The sequence below is a fragment of the Salvelinus namaycush genome, chromosome 12, assembly GCF_016432855.1.
Source record: "Salvelinus namaycush isolate Seneca chromosome 12, SaNama_1.0, whole genome shotgun sequence".
In the NCBI taxonomy this organism is placed as follows: domain Eukaryota; kingdom Metazoa; phylum Chordata; class Actinopteri; order Salmoniformes; family Salmonidae; genus Salvelinus; species Salvelinus namaycush.
This window is the reverse complement of record NC_052318.1, coordinates 32,795,476-32,812,823: the sequence shown is the minus strand read 5'-3', so window position 1 is coordinate 32,812,823 and position 17,348 is coordinate 32,795,476. Positions and strand designations below refer to the sequence as shown.

At 40.3% G+C, this 17,348-nt stretch overlaps 1 protein-coding gene across 2 annotated transcripts in view; it reads left to right on the top strand.

The window, feature by feature from the left end:
• Nucleotides 1-2,854: 2,854 nt before the first annotated feature.
• Nucleotides 2,855-17,348, top strand: part of LOC120057116 (phospholipase D2-like) — a 38,782-nt gene continuing 24,288 nt past the window's right edge. The window contains exons 1-15 of one of the 2 annotated variants that reach the window (XM_039005540.1): nt 2,855-3,100; nt 6,824-6,977; nt 7,131-7,261; nt 7,413-7,555; nt 7,728-7,821; nt 8,090-8,155; nt 8,242-8,300; nt 8,425-8,670; nt 9,909-10,052; nt 10,173-10,256; nt 10,624-10,702; nt 11,211-11,321; nt 11,555-11,764; nt 11,895-12,078; nt 12,208-12,326. In XM_039005540.1, the coding sequence (XP_038861468.1) occupies nt 6,836-6,977; nt 7,131-7,261; nt 7,413-7,555; nt 7,728-7,821; nt 8,090-8,155; nt 8,242-8,300; nt 8,425-8,670; nt 9,909-10,052; nt 10,173-10,256; nt 10,624-10,702; nt 11,211-11,321; nt 11,555-11,764; nt 11,895-12,078; nt 12,208-12,326 (1,812 nt within the window). In that variant the 5' untranslated portion in view covers nt 2,855-3,100; nt 6,824-6,835. The remainder of the gene's footprint in view (nt 3,101-6,823; nt 6,978-7,130; nt 7,262-7,412; nt 7,556-7,727; nt 7,822-8,089; nt 8,156-8,241; nt 8,301-8,424; nt 8,671-9,908; nt 10,053-10,172; nt 10,257-10,623; nt 10,703-11,210; nt 11,322-11,554; nt 11,765-11,894; nt 12,079-12,207; nt 12,327-17,348) is intronic. The other variant, XM_039005541.1, reaches the window with a different exon arrangement.

Sequence of the window (17,348 nt, the reverse complement as noted above, 5' to 3'; positions counted from 1 at the left end):
GGTGTGTGCCGTTCCAAATCATGTACACTCAATTGATTTTACCACAGGTGGACTCCAATCAAGTTGTAGAATCATCAAGGATGATCAATGGAAACAGGATGCACCTGAACTCAATTTCAAGTCTCATAGCAAAGGGTCTGAATACTAATATAAATAAGGTATTTGTTTTTTATTTTTAAAAGCCTGTTTTCGCTTTGTCATTATGGGGAATTGTGTGTAGATTGGTAATGAAAAATAAATATTTAATCCATTTTAGAATAAGGTTGTAATGTCACAAAATGTGGAAAAGGTCAAGGGGTCTGAATACTTCCCGAATGTACTTCTTACTTACTTATTACAGTCTTTTTGGCAGTAGATGACTGAAAATGGCACCGTCTTGATATCATGTCATCCTTTTTGATAAATATTTCAAACTGTGTTTTGTGTTTTACCCTAACCATTTCTTGTTACACGTGTGTATTCTACTGTTTAGTAAGCCGTGTGACATGAACATGCCAAAATATCTAAGTTTGTGGCAAAGCAGTTGTGATTTAATTCAATAAGTCTGCTGTGGGCTTTGCTTGGTTAGAACAAAATGAAGAAGCCAGATCTCTGTTTCAGCCCTCACACTGCCTTAGGATGAGGATGCAGGTCTCCTATACCCTATAGAATTCTTGTCTTTCTTGTATCTCACTGTATGGTGATGTATATGTGACACAGGTCTTAACTGATGGATATAATGCAATTTGCAACATAAGAAGACCATAATACTCTAAGAATATTAGATTTAGCTAGTTACTTTATTTTACGCACAATACATTTACATGGTTAATTAATTGTTCTGTTTAACTTCTACCAAATAATGGCACAGACACTTAATTCAAACTTAAACTGAGGCCTTGCTTTCGTTTCTGCCCAATTGGTGCCTCATTTATAAAATGTTATATAATTAAACAATTTATTTTTGTATACAATTAAAACACCTATGCTGATGATGTTGGCATACACAAATCATCATGAACAACAATTTGTTTGTTTTACATTATGGGCATTGAATATGGAGTTTTAGCATCAGGAGGATGTGTTGAATGGTACATAGTCAGCAAAAACGTTGGAGATTCAAACCATTACTGGAACGTACTATGTTTTACGTGTCCCTCTGCATCTAAGATCTTTAAAACATCTATACAAACAAATGCTGCATAATGACTGTTAGTATTTTCTGTTGTTATTAATACTGTGAAAATTAAATAAATACTTTTTATCAAAAGACTTGTGGTCATTGTTGAGAGGGTGCACATACAATATGTGGCTATTAAATCTTGAAATGGCAGTTTGAGATGGTTTTTAAATATCAGACAATGTTGAAGACAAAGGTTAATGCAGACCGCCTCCAAAAACACTGCTTGACTGATTCCAAGGCTTGGCTAGAATCATTTGTCCAGCCCTTTGGGAATCCAAGCACAACCACAGTTTATTTTCCCAAGGATGATTAAATAGAGCAGTAGCACAGCATCCTACCATGCAACAGAACAGTTTGAAGGTAGTTTTAATAAAGTCAAAGTAAACATTTCTTCAACACCAGACAGCAGCAACAATTACACATGCAAGTACGGTTGTATTGCTTCATTTTGTCGACTACTGTCATGGTTACATTTCTGTTTCACTGTAGAGTATTCTTAAAACCTTTGAGGCATATTAATGGGAAGCAGTGTAGTGTGTACGGTGAAAGTAGTCTACATTCTACTTGATCACACCACTATAATTATGCAACTTTTGAGTGAATCAGAATAGGCTACACACACCTTCAAGATCACATTTTGATGTTGCTTGGGCAAGAAATTTGGTTTAATATAACAAAATATTTTCTGGTCTTTATATTGTGTCGATATACATTTGTTTATGTTTATGTATTTAGAATATTACAATGTAATTCGAGATAAATCTCTTTAGGTTCAACACATTTAATTTACTGTTTCTACTGAGTGTAGAGGGTGTGGTCTGACCACTATGACTAGACAAGGTCTGACTATGACTAGACAATGTCTGACTCTGACCACTATGACTAGACAATGTCTGCTGACTCACCCAAAGATCTTCTTTGTCCTCAATTTGAGGACTCTCTCTAATCATTTTAAATGTAACCTTTATTTAACTAGGCAAGTCAGTTAAGACAAATTCTTATTTACAATGACAGCCTACACCAGACAACACTGGGCCAATTGTGCGCTGCCCTATGGGACTCCCAATCACAGTGTTGCAGCCTGGATTTGAACCAGGGACTGCAGTGACACCTCTGGCTCTGAGATGCAGTGCCTTAGACCACTGCACCACTCAGGAACTATGTGCTCCCAACATTCCTCTGGTTTGGCTTCTGGACCAAAGCCCCGGTTGAGACATGTCCCTTTTGTCTCAGTTCAACAGTACTCATTCATTTTGTGTGAATGAGGAGGAGGAATGTCTTGAGCCAGTAAAAACAGATCTGGCATATCACCTGTTTTGCAGCTGGTTACACTTCAAATAAAGTAATCTCTTCTATTGAGAAAATCTCAAGCAACAAAGACAAAGATGTTTAATAATTAAAAACCAATGAAAATCATATAATCCGGACCAAACTCTTATAATTTAGTTGTTGATTGTTAGTTCTCAATTTTTTTATTTGAATTTTAATAGAAGAAATGGTTCGATTCCAGCCTGTATCACAACTGGCCGTAATTGGGAGTCCCATAGTGCGGCGCACAATTGGCCCAACGTCCTCCGGGTTTGGCCGGTGTAGGTCTTCATTGTAAATAAGAATTTGTTCTTAATAACTGACTTGCCTAGTTAAATAAAGGTTAACTACTGTTGTGCTGCTGACGGTACAATCTGTCTTCAACTGGAGTGCTGCTGCCTGCTACGTCAGGCACTATGCGACATTTGTTTTGACAATGGAATAGCTAGGTAATGTGAAAGAAAAATGTATACGTTGTTGATACATTGATGCAATGTTTACCTGGACAAGTCATCGCGCACTACTGTATCAGACTATTTGTGCTTCTGTAGCGGATATTCTCGGTGAATGATTTCAGGAATATAGCCTACCATGCAGCCGGAAGGAACATTTACATGTGCATGGTTTAGAGTAAGTACTGTATCGCTTTCCTTCTCTCTTTTACGTCAAAACTACTGATAAATCTTCTAGGGCGAAGGGACAAGGAAGAAAAACAAAGATATTTTTACTCACGGATATGGAATTTGACCCTCGTCTTCCTGATCTTTTCTATGTGATGCTTTAGTAAGTAACTACGGCTCTACTAAAATGAATCTCCTCTGTGATTCTATACCACTATAAAGGGAACTATCGTGATTTAGAAATAGTTTAAAACAGCACGGATATAGAATACTAATAAGGCCTATGCGACATTTCAACTGGATACTTTATTATAGTTTCACATTGCCAATTCTGTCTTCTCCTTCGTTCTCCAACCTGGTATCATACACTAGACGTAATATAGTAAATGAAAAATTATCGGCCACTCATTAGTATAATATGTTATGTTTGGTATGGTTACATAAGACCAAAGGTTACTTAAAGGAGTAGTTCACTATTTTACAACTTGATGTTAAATGGTTCCTCACTCTAAAAGTAGTCTATGGGCCAGGGGAAACTGTCATCCATGGTTCAGTTGTCTTTAAACAGCCACTACAAACTTCAGCTAACTTTAGCCACCACAAGTTAATCAATTGAAGTGATGTGGGTATGTGAGTCAAATCACCTTTAGTAATATAAAACTAAATATAGAGTTGATTTCAGGTGTTTTGGACATTCTTAATTTTTTAAATAAACATGCTCACATGCCCCCATCACTTCCATTGATTGTTAGCTTGTGGTGGCTAAGGTTAGCTGAAGTTTGTAGTGGCTGTTTTAAAGAACTGTACTGTGCAATCTACTCTCTCGGGCCATAGACTACTTTCAGGGTGAGGAACCCTCTAACATCAGTTTTCCTTAAGGCAAACACGAAAGGAGGGTGATTGGGTGGGTGTATAACATGAATATCTAGCAACCCAAAGGTTGCGTGTTCAAATCTCATCACAGACAACTTTAGCATTTTAAATAATTAGCAGCTTTGCAACTACTTACTACTTTTTAGCTACTTTGCAACTACTTAGCATGTCAGCTAATCTTAACCCTTTAACCTAACTCCTAACCTTAACCACAGCAACAACTAATTGGAATTCTTAACATATCATACATATTGTTAATTCATGTCATACGAATTGTAATTTGTAACATTATATACGGTGTCCACCCACTCTGCCCAGAGTTGGTGAAAATGTGCTTTGGTGATGACATTTCACTTCCTTATGCTATTAAATACATTTTACCAAGACAAATATGGTTCTGAATCTTTCAGTGGAGTTTTCTCCAACATATCACATTATATAGAAAAGTCAGATTTCATAACCTAATACATCCGATAATTAGCACCGAGTTCGATTGAAAGAGCGGTGGAGTTCTCTCGCCGAAACTTATGAGGATTTAACATTTTGTGGTCATCGTCATCCAAGTTGTTCCGCGGGTCGCAAATAGCATAATTAGCATGACACGAGCTGAATTAAATGTTAAAAGGCTCCATTGACATTTCACAGAGATACGCTTGTTTTTGTAAGAAGTCTTTGAAAAAGAACAGAAACTTTGCATTAATATGAACTGCGTATACTAAAATATCAAAATACATGTTATATCACAATCTATATCTATCTTACCTCTATTGATTTATGTCATCCTGATTTGAGAAGAAAGATGTTGAGTTCAATGGTGAGCTTGTCAGGTAACCTTAATTCTCGGACAGCATCCAGCCTAGATGATGCGATACTATTTCTCAGATTTTTGCCACTTTGTCTCTGGTCTCCTTTGAGTTTAGTCGCCCTATTGTTGACAATCCTACAAGGGTAAAAACGGCAATAAGTTTTGAATGGATTATGATAGAGACATGAGGTTTGGACCATTGGTTTCTTAGACCATTATCTACACAATTAACATATTATTTCACTCATTGATCAAAATATGTGTTTTTGATTGGACACCTTATATCAGGGATTTTCAACTAGATTCAGCTGCGGGCAGTTTCTTTTTTCTTGAGCAGATGGTCAGAGGCCAGAACATAATTACAAATAATTTGTAGAATGCAAATTGACCGCAAGAAGCCTAAACAGATATAATATTTGACAGAAACATAATAATTTCAAACTTTGCTTACATTTATATACGATCACATATGCCTCTTTATTATGCGTGGCAATACTTGAACAGATTTCCAAACTTAAAATCATTAGGAGCTGATTTCCTGGTGTTTTCACAGTCTTATGTCCAACAATAAAAAATCTCAGAAAACTTGGGGGGCTCTGGTCCGCCAGTTGGGGAACCTGCCCTATATCATACAAAATGTATGATGGAAATCCACAAATTAATACATACCATACGAAACGTAACATATACTAATTTGAATGTCCTTGATTTTCATTTACTATGTTACGTCTACCCCTGAGTCCCACTCACATGCCAAGATGTTCTGTTTTTTCTAGAGTGCTTTGGAACTTATATTTAACTGCAGGGGGAATGGGTGGAGGCTATGGAAAATAGAATGATGGCTTCAGTGGGGAAATCTATCGTAGGCAATAGGCCTATCATTTTGTCATTTGAATGACTGACTGGCTAAACAGTAGATATTTTCTAGAGAATGTTGAATATGGTGTAATAAATTAAGCAAATGCTGTAAATGTTTTTTTGTTCTGCAATTGCCATTTATCCATAGATGACAAGATGATACCTAGAGAAAGCAATAAAGTGAACTTTGGGATTGTAATTTGCTGTGCAGTGTCCAGTGTGCACACTTAATAACAGTTCTCCCCCCATGTTTTGGTGTGTTGACCCATCCACAGTTCAGAAATGTTTCCCTCCAAATGAAAACAACTCATGTTTCTTTATCCATGACTCAGAATAAGCCTACAGCACAAACTCACCCGTGGGTATAGATTTACACTGGGAATTAGGAACCACTGTAGGGTCCCCTAGTGACAGTCCCTATGGTGAGCTTGTACAGCTTACTAGAATCTGTCCTGCATTACAGCAAAGACAATGTAGATAAAGTACCAAGACCACTGTCAGAGCTAGGCTGATACTCTGCATAGTAAGAGACGTGGAGACAGTGATGCACATTTTGTCAATGCATCGCTTTCTCTCTCTCGATTTTGTTTCACCTTGAACTTGGTTGCCCTGGAAACAAATCTACTCATCCAATCAGATCCCTCTTCCCACACGCATTTGCACACACCCTTCTCTCTCATTGTGTGTGCTCCCTCCCAGACTTCTTATGTGTCACACCGCTGATGATACAACCAGGTAAACACCACCAACACATTATTGTACTTTTTGATGCTGTTATCATGTCATTTGTTCCTCTTCAGATGGTGTGGTGTTGTGTTATCTGGTTCACTGCAGTGTCTGAGGCACTTGAGAGGTCCCAGGATTATATTTAGACACATGTGAAGCCCCAGTCTCTCCTAGTTCATAGATCAGTTCTCCCCACTATTTATAGTCATCTGTGTTAGGTGGCCTTTAATGTAATGTACTTCATAGATAACGTGTCTGAAAAAATGATCTTGGCCTTATTGACACAGGCCTGCAATTAGTCTGAATGACTGTCATTGCATTGTACAGTTCCACTATTGTCAAGTATTTTCTATGTAATACAGTAAATTCAGCTAGATTAAAGTTTTTTCTGGATACTATAGCGAGATGTTTGAAAGATTATGGTGATGGAATGTGATTAATATTTAGTGCAATTTTTCTGTGTGATGAAAGGTATAGAGCACAATGGCCAGTCCAGCACCAGCATGCTGCAATACCCCTTCATGTCCAGATGGGGGAGCGGCGGAGGCCCAAAAGACAAAGCGCTTCATCACGGACGACTGTGAGCTGAGCAAGGAAGAGCTGGATGGCCTCATGAGGGAAGGAGGTGAGGACACAGACCCTAGTTGTTGATGTAGCCTATAATGTTTTATTCCCTCCATCCAAATACCTTTACATCACATTGGACTGATAAGAGACTTCAGTAGTGGTATTGAATTATTCTGTAATAGATTGCCTGTGTCATCTGATCTCCCCACAGAGGAAAGTCGTCCCTTCCTGGTGGTCCATCATCTGCTGGATGTGAAGGAGGCAGGTGTGCCGGTGTTACTGCCTGGGACTCCAGTCATCTGCAGAGTGGACAGCACCGAGAGATACACTACGCGCTCCAAGGTGTGTGTGTGTGTGTGTGTACCGTATACTGTATGTACATAGTGTTTATTCGTATGTCTGTATATTATATGCACACCTGTACCTTTCCACATGAGCACATGTTTATATTATGTGTAGGCTACACAAGTCAATGGCATGTTTTCTCTTCCAGGTCCGTGTGTGCACTCTGTACACTGTGAAGCTGACCCATGGCAAGTTCACCTGGACGGTAAAAAGGAAGTACAAGCACTTCCAGGAGCTGCACCGTGACCTCTACAAGTACAAGATGATGGCCCACTTCCTGCCTCTGGGAAGGTCAGACTCAGAGCACCAATCAGAGCTCAGACATGCAAATCAACCCATTATCTGTGCTGAGAGTAATTTGTTTAGAGGGGATGCACTTCAAATCAGAGTGAAGGCCTGTTGTGATTTTGGTACGAGTTTAAGCAGTAAAATGTTTAGAATATTAAAATGTCTATTTTTTTAGATTTGCAGCCCAGAGAGCGCAACTGAGGGCTATGACAGAAGAGATGCCAAGTCTACATGGGACTGAGAGGATGAGACGAACTTCCAGCAAACCGGTATCACTCTTACAACCATGGAACCACACGTACTGTACACAAAAAGACAGACACTGATAAACACCATGGTATACATGCAGACAGAGAGCCACACATCACTCAGTCTTACATCTACTTAGTTGTAGATAATTCCCTCCACACAAAAAAACAAAGGATCAATCTTGTGACTTTTTAAAATCATTATCAGGGGTTCTTCTGTCTATCTGACCATTTGATTTGTTGACATTTGATAATGTAGGTCCAGTCAGTTCTGATCTCTCTGTTATAGAAATACCTTGAGGAATACCTAAACGGCCTTCTGGAGAATTCCTTTTGTAAGAACTATCACGGCATGGTGAGTGAAGATAGCACGCACATACACCAATTACCATTCATTGTCAGACCGTGATGATAGCACATCCTATCTTGTTCTGATTCCAGCTGGAATTCCTTGATGTCAGTGCCCTCTCCTTTGTCAGTGAGCTTGGACCCAAAGGCCTGTAAGCACTATTAATAGTCTATGAGAGTGTGTGTGATGGTATATGAGAAAGAGAGACCGTGTTATTCAGTATATTTTAATGTGACTGATTCTATGTCTGTGTGAGTGATGTCATTGTGTTTCAGGGAGGGTTCCATCTTCAAAAGGTCAGGAGGTCACCGTATCCAGGGTTTGAACTGTATTGGTCATCACCAGTTCTGCTTTCGCTGGTCAAAGCGCTGGCTGGTGGTCAAGGACTCCTTCCTGCTCTATATGAACCGGGAAAACGGGGTCGTCTGCTTCGTACTGGTCTTTGACCCAGAGTTCAAAGTTCAAGTGGGTCGTGCATATACTGACACCAAGTATGGGGTTTGCATTCAGAACTTCACCAGGTAAGTTCATAATGGAATCCAAAATATGATTACTTTTCAGCAGACACTCATAAAAGTGTACCCTCAAATAGACACTTCTATTCCTAACTGTTTTTCTTATGTATGAGTCAATTCCTAGCTGTTTGTGTATTTGTGCGGGCAAGTATTGTCTCGCTGTGTAAACTCGTGTATGTGTATTCTAGGGATGGGCATTTGAAATGATTTCAGTATTCAAATAATATCATGATATTTTTTCGGATATCCGGATAGTCGAAATACATGCGTTTTTAAATAATAGAGAGAGAGCGAGATAGTTGGTGCACGGAGGGAGAGAGAGAAAATAGCCAAACCGACTAGTTGACAAACTATATCAGACCGTCTGGTATGGCCTGTCTTGACTACATCAAATTGTTGTGAAATAGCTAGCTACTGCAGCCAGCTAAGTTAGCCAGCTAGCTAGCTAAAGTAGCAAAGCTAATAGAGGCTATTTTGCTACACTCCCCATCCAATGTCTACAACAACCCCATTCATATGAAACCACAGCCTACCTGTTGGTTCATCATTATAGCCTACTCCTTTTCATTTAGCCTTTTTATTTCCATAAGTTTAATTCCATTTGGCATTGGTTAGAAATCGCCCACTTCACTTGCTACACGTGGAGCCTCTGAATGTAGCGCTGCTTTGTTTGACTGACAATAACAACAAGCTACATGTGTGAAACCATAGACATTAAAACCAGTGTGAAACGTGTGTAAGCTACCTGTTTGTCTTTTTTATGCGGCACACTCATAAAACTGATGTTTTATTACCATTTTGACTGTAATGGTCTATCCTTGTAGGCCCCTGAGTGGCGCAGCTGTCTAAGGCACTGCATCTCAGTACTAGAGGTGTCACTACAGACCCTGGTTCGATCCTGGGCTGTATCACCATCGGCCGTGATAGGGAGTCCCATAGGACGGCGCACAATTGGCCCAGCGTTGTCTGGGTTAGGGGAGGGTTTTGCTGGGAGAGGCCGTCATTGTAAATAATAATTTGTTCTTAACTGACTTGCCTAGTTAAATAATGGTTCAATAAAAAAACTAATTTAGCAATATCAGATCATTTAATTTTGGACAAAGCCTTAAAAAAAATAAATAGACAAAGCCTTTATAAAAAATGAATACTCTCCCAAGTAATCGAATACTAACATCCGTTCGGATATTCGAATAACCGTGCCCATCCCTATTGTGTTCTTACATGAGTGTTTTGTGTGTGTGTAGGAATCTGGTCATCAAATGTAACAGCTACAGACAGGCTCACTGGTGGAGCCATGAGATCAATAGGCTGGCTGAGCCCTGTGAATTCCTCCAGGTCCAACGCTTTGGGGGCTTTGCCCCGCCACGGGAGAACACACTCACTAAATGGTCAGATGTTGCTTCCAATTAGATGATAATGTGGTATGTGTACATGCTGTATACACCCATAGCTTTGTGCACCCTTAACTTAAATGTAATGTCTCTGTTTATGAATTGGTCATATTAAAGGTATGTAAATGGAAGTGGCTACTTTGCAGACCTGGCTGATGCTCTGGAGCAGGCCAAGGAGGAGATCTTCATTACAGGCTGGTGGTGAGGAGCAGAGCTAGCACCATAGAAATATATTTGAACATTATATTATTATACAGTATATCTCTATGGCTAGTAAGCTACTGTGTGTTCCAAGACTTGTACTGATGTAAGCACAGTGCTCTCCATAATTATAGAGCGTGGTTATACAGAGCCATATACATTATACTGTAGAAAATGGCTCTGCCGTTAGCTAAATAAGAGCATACAGCAAACAAAACAAATATTTGATATCAATATCAACGGAGATCACTGTTTCCAACATGTATTAGGTTTGTTTCTAATTAGTCTGTAAACAGCAGGACACAGTGTAAATATGTACATGGTTAACATTGCATGGTGAATATGTCTTTCCATCCCTCCCTCCCAGGCTCAGCCCAGAGGTTTTCCTGAAGAGGCCAGCTACAGACACATACTGGCGCCTGGACCAGATCCTCAAACGCAAAGCAGTACGAATCTACTTCCCAACTTTCTCCTGTCAACATGTTTCTAGTCTCCCTTTTACCTCTCCTCCCTCCTTTCCTCTGAATGCACTGAAGGTTAATCCCTCCTTTCCTCATCCTTCCCACCTACTGTGTAGCCTGGCAAAAGCGTACCTCATGACCACACAGCTGTGACCCACTGGTCTGAAAAGGAGGCTGTCTGTTAATGAAATCTTGATTGTTTGGTTGGTTCTCTCGATTATATAATTTTTTTCCTGGGGGGTTGAGGTTGTTTGGTTTGGAAATCCAACAGTTGTAATGGAAGGGGGTGGCACTCTGGGGATGTGTGTGGCTGTGGGTGTTTGAGTGAGAAAGACACTGAGGAGACCCAACCAGTAAAAGTACAGCCCCCTTCATTATCAACGCATCGTGCCGACAACATCAAAACAGCCTTTTCAGACTCTGAAGTCAGAAGGACTTTGGTATCAGCCAGACTACCTTCTGTGTATATCCATCCTTTCTTTTCTCTGTGCAGGAACAAGGTGTCAAAGTATGTGTGCTCCTGTACAAGGAGGTGGAAATGGCCCTGGGCATCAACAGTGGCCACAGCAAGAGGACACTGATGGACATGCACCCCAACATCAAGGTCTGTCTGAGACGTTCCAATCTCTGCTCTGCAGTCAGGTGGTGCTTTACACCTGAAAAACCAATCACGTTGCTGGCTCTTAGTCATAACATTGTAGCACAGTGTCACACTAAACAGAGGAATCATACACATCCTCATGCTTTCATTACTATGTTTTGTTAATCTGGGTCTTTTAATTTAAATTCAAAACTTTTAGATTTGTGTCCTTAGCTTCCCTGACATCTTCCCAACAGGTGATGCGACACCCCAACCACATGTCCGCGGTGGTGTTTCTGTGGGCCCATCATGAGAAGATGGTAGCCATTGACCAATCAGTGGCTTTTGTGGGAGGCTTGGACCTGGCCTTTGGGAGGTGGGACGACAGTCAGTACCGGTTGACTGATACGGAGACAACCAATCATATCTCTGAAGAAGAACCAAAGGCTCCACTGGCTGAGCCAGAAGTGAGACACCTCAAGACAAAGTCAAGATTAATCTTTCTCTTGTGTTGTTCTGTTCTGGTAATCCATAGTTCAGTGTTACCTGGTGTTGAGCGATGACTTCATTACCAGACTGTCCTACTCTGCCCCCTAGGCAGCTGATTCAGGTGACCAGGTGGATGGGTCAGACTTGGCCCAGGATCCAAAGCCTACAGAGCCAGAGGAGGTCAAGGAGGTCAACCATGTGGACCTGAAGAACAACACCCAGTTGTGGCTTGGCAAGGACTACAGCAACTTCATCAGGAAGGACTGGGTCCAACTGGACCGCCCATTCGAAGGTACAGTATGCACACACTATAGCTCAATTCATAACCCTCCCTATCACTCCCGCACTAACACACATGTACATGCATACACAACACACCCAAGAGGACTCATTCTTAAATGTAAAGTCCTTTGTTCCCCAGACAACATTGACCGCACTGAGGTGCCCCGTATGCCGTGGCGTGACTTGTCTGCTGCACTCCACGGCAAAGCTGCCAGGGATGTAGCCCGCCACTTCATCCAGCGCTGGAACTTTGCCAAGGTCAGAACCCAAATAAGAGGTTCCTAAGGATCTTTCTTTCATGACTTTACTTTGATGTGCATTCAGAAAGTATTCAGAACCCTTGACCTTTTTCCATATTTTGTTGCGTTATTCTAAAATGGATTAAATTGTTTCCCCCCTCATCAATCAATCATCAATCTATACCCCATAATGACAAAGCAAAAATAGTTTTTTGTTCTTTTTCCCCCCAATTTTTGTGCTATCCAATTGTCCCATCGCTGCAATTCCTGTATGGACTCGGGAGAGGCAAAGGTTGAGAGCCATGCATCCTCCGAAACACAACTCTGCCAAGCCGCACTGCTCACTAAACCCGGATGCCAGCCACACCAATGTGTCGGAGGAAAAAACGTACAACTGGCGACCGAAGTCAGCGTGCATGTGCCCGACCCGCCACAAGGAGTCGATAGAGCACGATGGGACAAGGCCATCCCGGCCAAACCCTCCCCTAACCCGGACTATGCTGGGCCAATTGTGCGCCGCCCTATTGAACTCCCAATCACGGCCAGTTGTGATTCAGCCTGGAATTGAGCCAGGGTCTGTAGTGACGCCTCTGAGATGCAGAGATGCAGTGCCTTAGACCACTGCGCCACTCGGGAGCCCATCAAATGCCAGTCCTATATTTTCCCACAAAACTTAGCTATCTACCTAACGTCACAGAGTTTCTAAACCAGAAGCGCAACATCGCGAGACTTACGGGAACGCTTGCGAAACAATCAGACCAAGCCAGGGTTTGGGGTTTGAGAAGTCAATGAGAGAAGTGAAATATTCTTCCTTAGCAGTTCATTTTCTCTGAAATCTAAAGGCACAGCCGAGATTCCAGTAGTTGAACATTTTATTACACCAATCTTGTGAAAGTGACAAACTGACATGTTTTCATTTGTCAAAAACAACTTTATCGAAGGAGTGCCCTTAAAAAAAAATTGCAGTTTTGAAACTGCAGTAAAATGCAGTCGACTGTGGTATTTTGGACTGCAACATTACTGCAGTAAAAAAAAAACTGTTATTTGGACGCAGTAGTTGCGGCATTCTGCAGTTATACTGCACTCTGACTGCAATCTTTTTTCGTAAGGGTGCCTTCGATTTCACGGCCTGCAAATACGCAGTTCGGCGCTAGACCCTATGATGTGTTTCTACGCATGAGCATAGCTAGAAAACTTCGCCATGACGTCGCCTATAAGTGTGATCGGGGATTTCTATTGGAGAAGCAGTTTTAGCCTATCTTCATACTGTACTGTCTTTACTAACGTACATCAGTTCAAAACCAACACCAAATTTTGGGCAAATGGTCACGCTGCTACCTTAGAATGCAAACAATGGTCTTTTGCAATACTAGCTGGCTAGCTAATCCATAGTCCAAGCTAAGGTAAAAGCTAGCCATATTTCACTGAAACAAATGCACATGTATACAGTGCGGTTGGGCACTCCATTGTGCAAATGGATGCTTACTAGCATCAGAAAAACTCACCAGTTTTGCATTTCTAGAATAGATTCCAGTACCCACCTTCTCCTTTACATTTTATCCAAATCTGTGCTGATCAACAGTGCCAAACGAACAACTCTGCCATTTGACCATCTTGATTGTATATGCAGATCCGATTTGGATGCTGGACTAGCCCATGTCCAGCACCTCTACCTGTGTGAAGCTAGCCACAATAGATGAATTTGCGGTTTTCATTGAAAATAAAAAACAACTATTGAAAGTGAATTTAAACTGATACAAATAGTGTAATCATGCCATATTTCGACTAGATAATGCTAAACAATAACGGAATGTTATATAAATACAACAGAAGACAATCATTGAAATCAGTTGAAATTGCACTGGATGTATTAGACTTTAGAATTGCTTTGGGGGCATACTTACAGTTGAAGTCGGAAGTTTACATACACTTCGGTTGGAGTCATTAAAACTCGTTTTAGAACCACTCCACAAATTTCTTGTTAACAAACTATAGTTTTGGTAAGTTGGTTTGGACATCTACTTTGTGCATGACACAAGTAATTTTTCCAACAATTGTTTACAGATTATTTCAATTATAATTCATTGTGTCACAATTCCAGTGGGTCAGAAGTTTACATACACTAAGTTGACTTTGCCTTTAAACAGCTTGGAAAATTCCAGAAAATCATGTCATGGCTTTAGAAGCTTCTGATGGGCTAATTGACATAATTTGAGTCAATTGGAGGTGTACCTGTGGATGTATTTCAAGGCCTACCTTCAAACTCAGTACCTCTTTGCTAGACATCATGGGAAAATCAAAAGAAATCATCCAAGACCTCAGAAAAAAATTGTAGACCTCCACAAGTCTGGTTCATCCTTGGGAGCAATTTCCAAATGCCTGAAGGTACCATGTTCATCTGTAATGACATCTGAAATGTCCTCTGGTCTGATGAAACAAAAATATAACTGTTTGGCTATAATAACCATTGTTATGTTTGGAGGAAAAAGGGGGAGGCTTGTAAGCCGAAGAACACCATCCCAACTGTGAAGCACGGGGGTGGCAGCATCATGTTGTGGGGGTGCTTTGCTGCAGGAGGGACTGGTGCACTTCACAAAATAGATGGCATCATGAGGAGGGAAATTATGTGGATATATTGAAGCAACATCTCAAGACATCAGTCAGGAAGTTAAAACTTGGTCGCAAATGGGTCTTCCAAATGGACAATGACCCCAAGCATACTTCCAAAGTTGTGGAAAATGGCTTAAGGACAACAAAGTCAAGGTATTGGAGTGGCCATCACAAAGCCCTGACCTCATCCTGTAGAACATTTGTGGGCAGAACTCAAAAAGCGTGTGCGAGCAAGGATGCCTACAAACCTGACTCAGTGACACCAGCTCTGTCAGGAAGAATGGGCCAAAATTCAGCCAACTTATTGTGGGAAGCTTGTGGAAGGCTACCCGAAACGTTTGACCCAGGTTAAACAATTTAAAGGCAACGCTACCAAATACTAATTGAGTGTATGTAAACTTCTGACCCACTGGGTGTGATGAAAGAAATAAAAGCTTAAATAAATAATTCTCTACTATTATTCTGACAGTTCACATTCTTAAAATAAAGTGGTGATCCTAACTGACCTAAGACAGGGAATTTTTACTAGGATTTGTGAAAAACTGAGTTTAAATGTATTTGGCTAAGGTGTATGTAAACTTCTGACTTCAACTGTACTCATGTAATGGAGTATCCACCTACTCAGTGACACTCACAGAACACAACTGTGTAGAGTTTACATCAAAATTAGCGTTTTCACTCTTATTGTCTAAACATCAGTGCGAAATTAGCCACATTAAGCTCACCAGTCAACCTACTGACGCAGCTCTAGTGTACATGGGAATATCTTTGTTTAGTCTCAATGGCTGAGTTATACAACCTTCAAAAGTCAATGACTTAAAACCGTTTTCTTTAACTGTGCTTTCAATGGGATTTGAGTCATTTTACAATGTAAGACTGTCACAGTCAATTGAGCTATTCACCTTCTGAAAACTGCAGACAATTACTTTTGACTGTCTATGGTAAATTCTAAACATAACTGATTTGAGCTATTAGAGGGCAGAAGACCAGGGTCTAAATCAGCAACCCTTGCAGGTATGCAAGCACACCACCTGTGCCAATAAGGCCAAGACCTTTTGGCCAAATTTAAAGGTTAAAATAGCAAATTTCCTTTCTTCACATGGGAAAATGTTGTATAATGCACCTTTTAAAGCTGCAATATGTAATAAAAGTTAGTTATAGATCTGTCATTCTCATTGAAAGCAAGTCTAAGAAGCGGTAGATATGTTCTATGTGCGCTATTTCTGTGCTTCCCATTTTGTTTTTGCACACCTGGTTTGCACACCAGCTTCAAACAGCTGAAAACCTTTTTTTTTCACAGCAGTTTTAGATGGTACAATGATTCTCTACACTATACTTTCTTGTTTTGTCACAAACTGAAATTAGGCAAACTATTAGATTTTTAGCAACCGGGAAAGGGCAGAGCGATTTCTACATAGTGCACCTCTAACAGAAAATCACCTTCCGGTGTAAAAACAATTGGAATTAAAAACAGATTAAGTTAAAGGAGTAGGCATTGGTCTGAAGCTGAAAAAGAAAGGAAATTCACATGCGCAACACAATGCCTACTCCACCCATGCTCTACCAAGGTTTTCCAGCACTTACCTTTGACCTACTACAGTAGCTATGTTGGTCTATACTACTTCAAACGATGTGTATGCAGGTTGCTTAGGATTCAAACCTTCTCAAACAGCCTAATTCATACTCTTCAGAGGAATAATGAACTTTACAGTGTCCTGCTATTAAAATTATATATGTGTGTGTGTGTGTGTACCAGTCAAAAGTTTGGACACACCTACTCATTCCAGGGTTTTTCTTTATTTTTAATATTTTATACATTTTAGAATAATAGTGAAGATGTCAAAACTATGACATAACACATGGAATTATGTAGTAACCAAAAAGTGTTAAACAAATTAAAATATATTTAAGATTCTTCAAATAGCCACCCTTTGCCTTGATGACAGCTTTGCACACTCTTGGCATTCTCACAACCAGCTTCATGAGGTAGTCACCTGGAATGCATTTCAAAAAACAGTTGTGCCTTGTTAAGTTTAATTTGTGGAATTTCTTTCCTTCTTAATGCATTTGAGCCAATCAGTTGTGTTGTGACAAGGTAGGGGTGGTATACAGAAGATGACCCTATTTGGTCCTATTTGGTAAAAGTCCAAGAACAGCTCAAATAAGCAAAGAGAAACGACAGTCCATCATTACTTTATCTTCTTATGGCTGCAATCCCGTTAACGGGATCGATATGACAACAGCCAGTGAAAGTGCAGGGCGCCAAATTCAAACAACAGAAATCTCAAAATTTAAAATTCCTCAAACATACATGTATCTTGTACCATTTTAAAGGTAATCTTGTTGACAATCCCACCAAAGTGTCCGATTTCAAATAGGTTTTTCAAGGAAGGGACCACAAACGATTATGTTAGGTCACCACCTACTCACA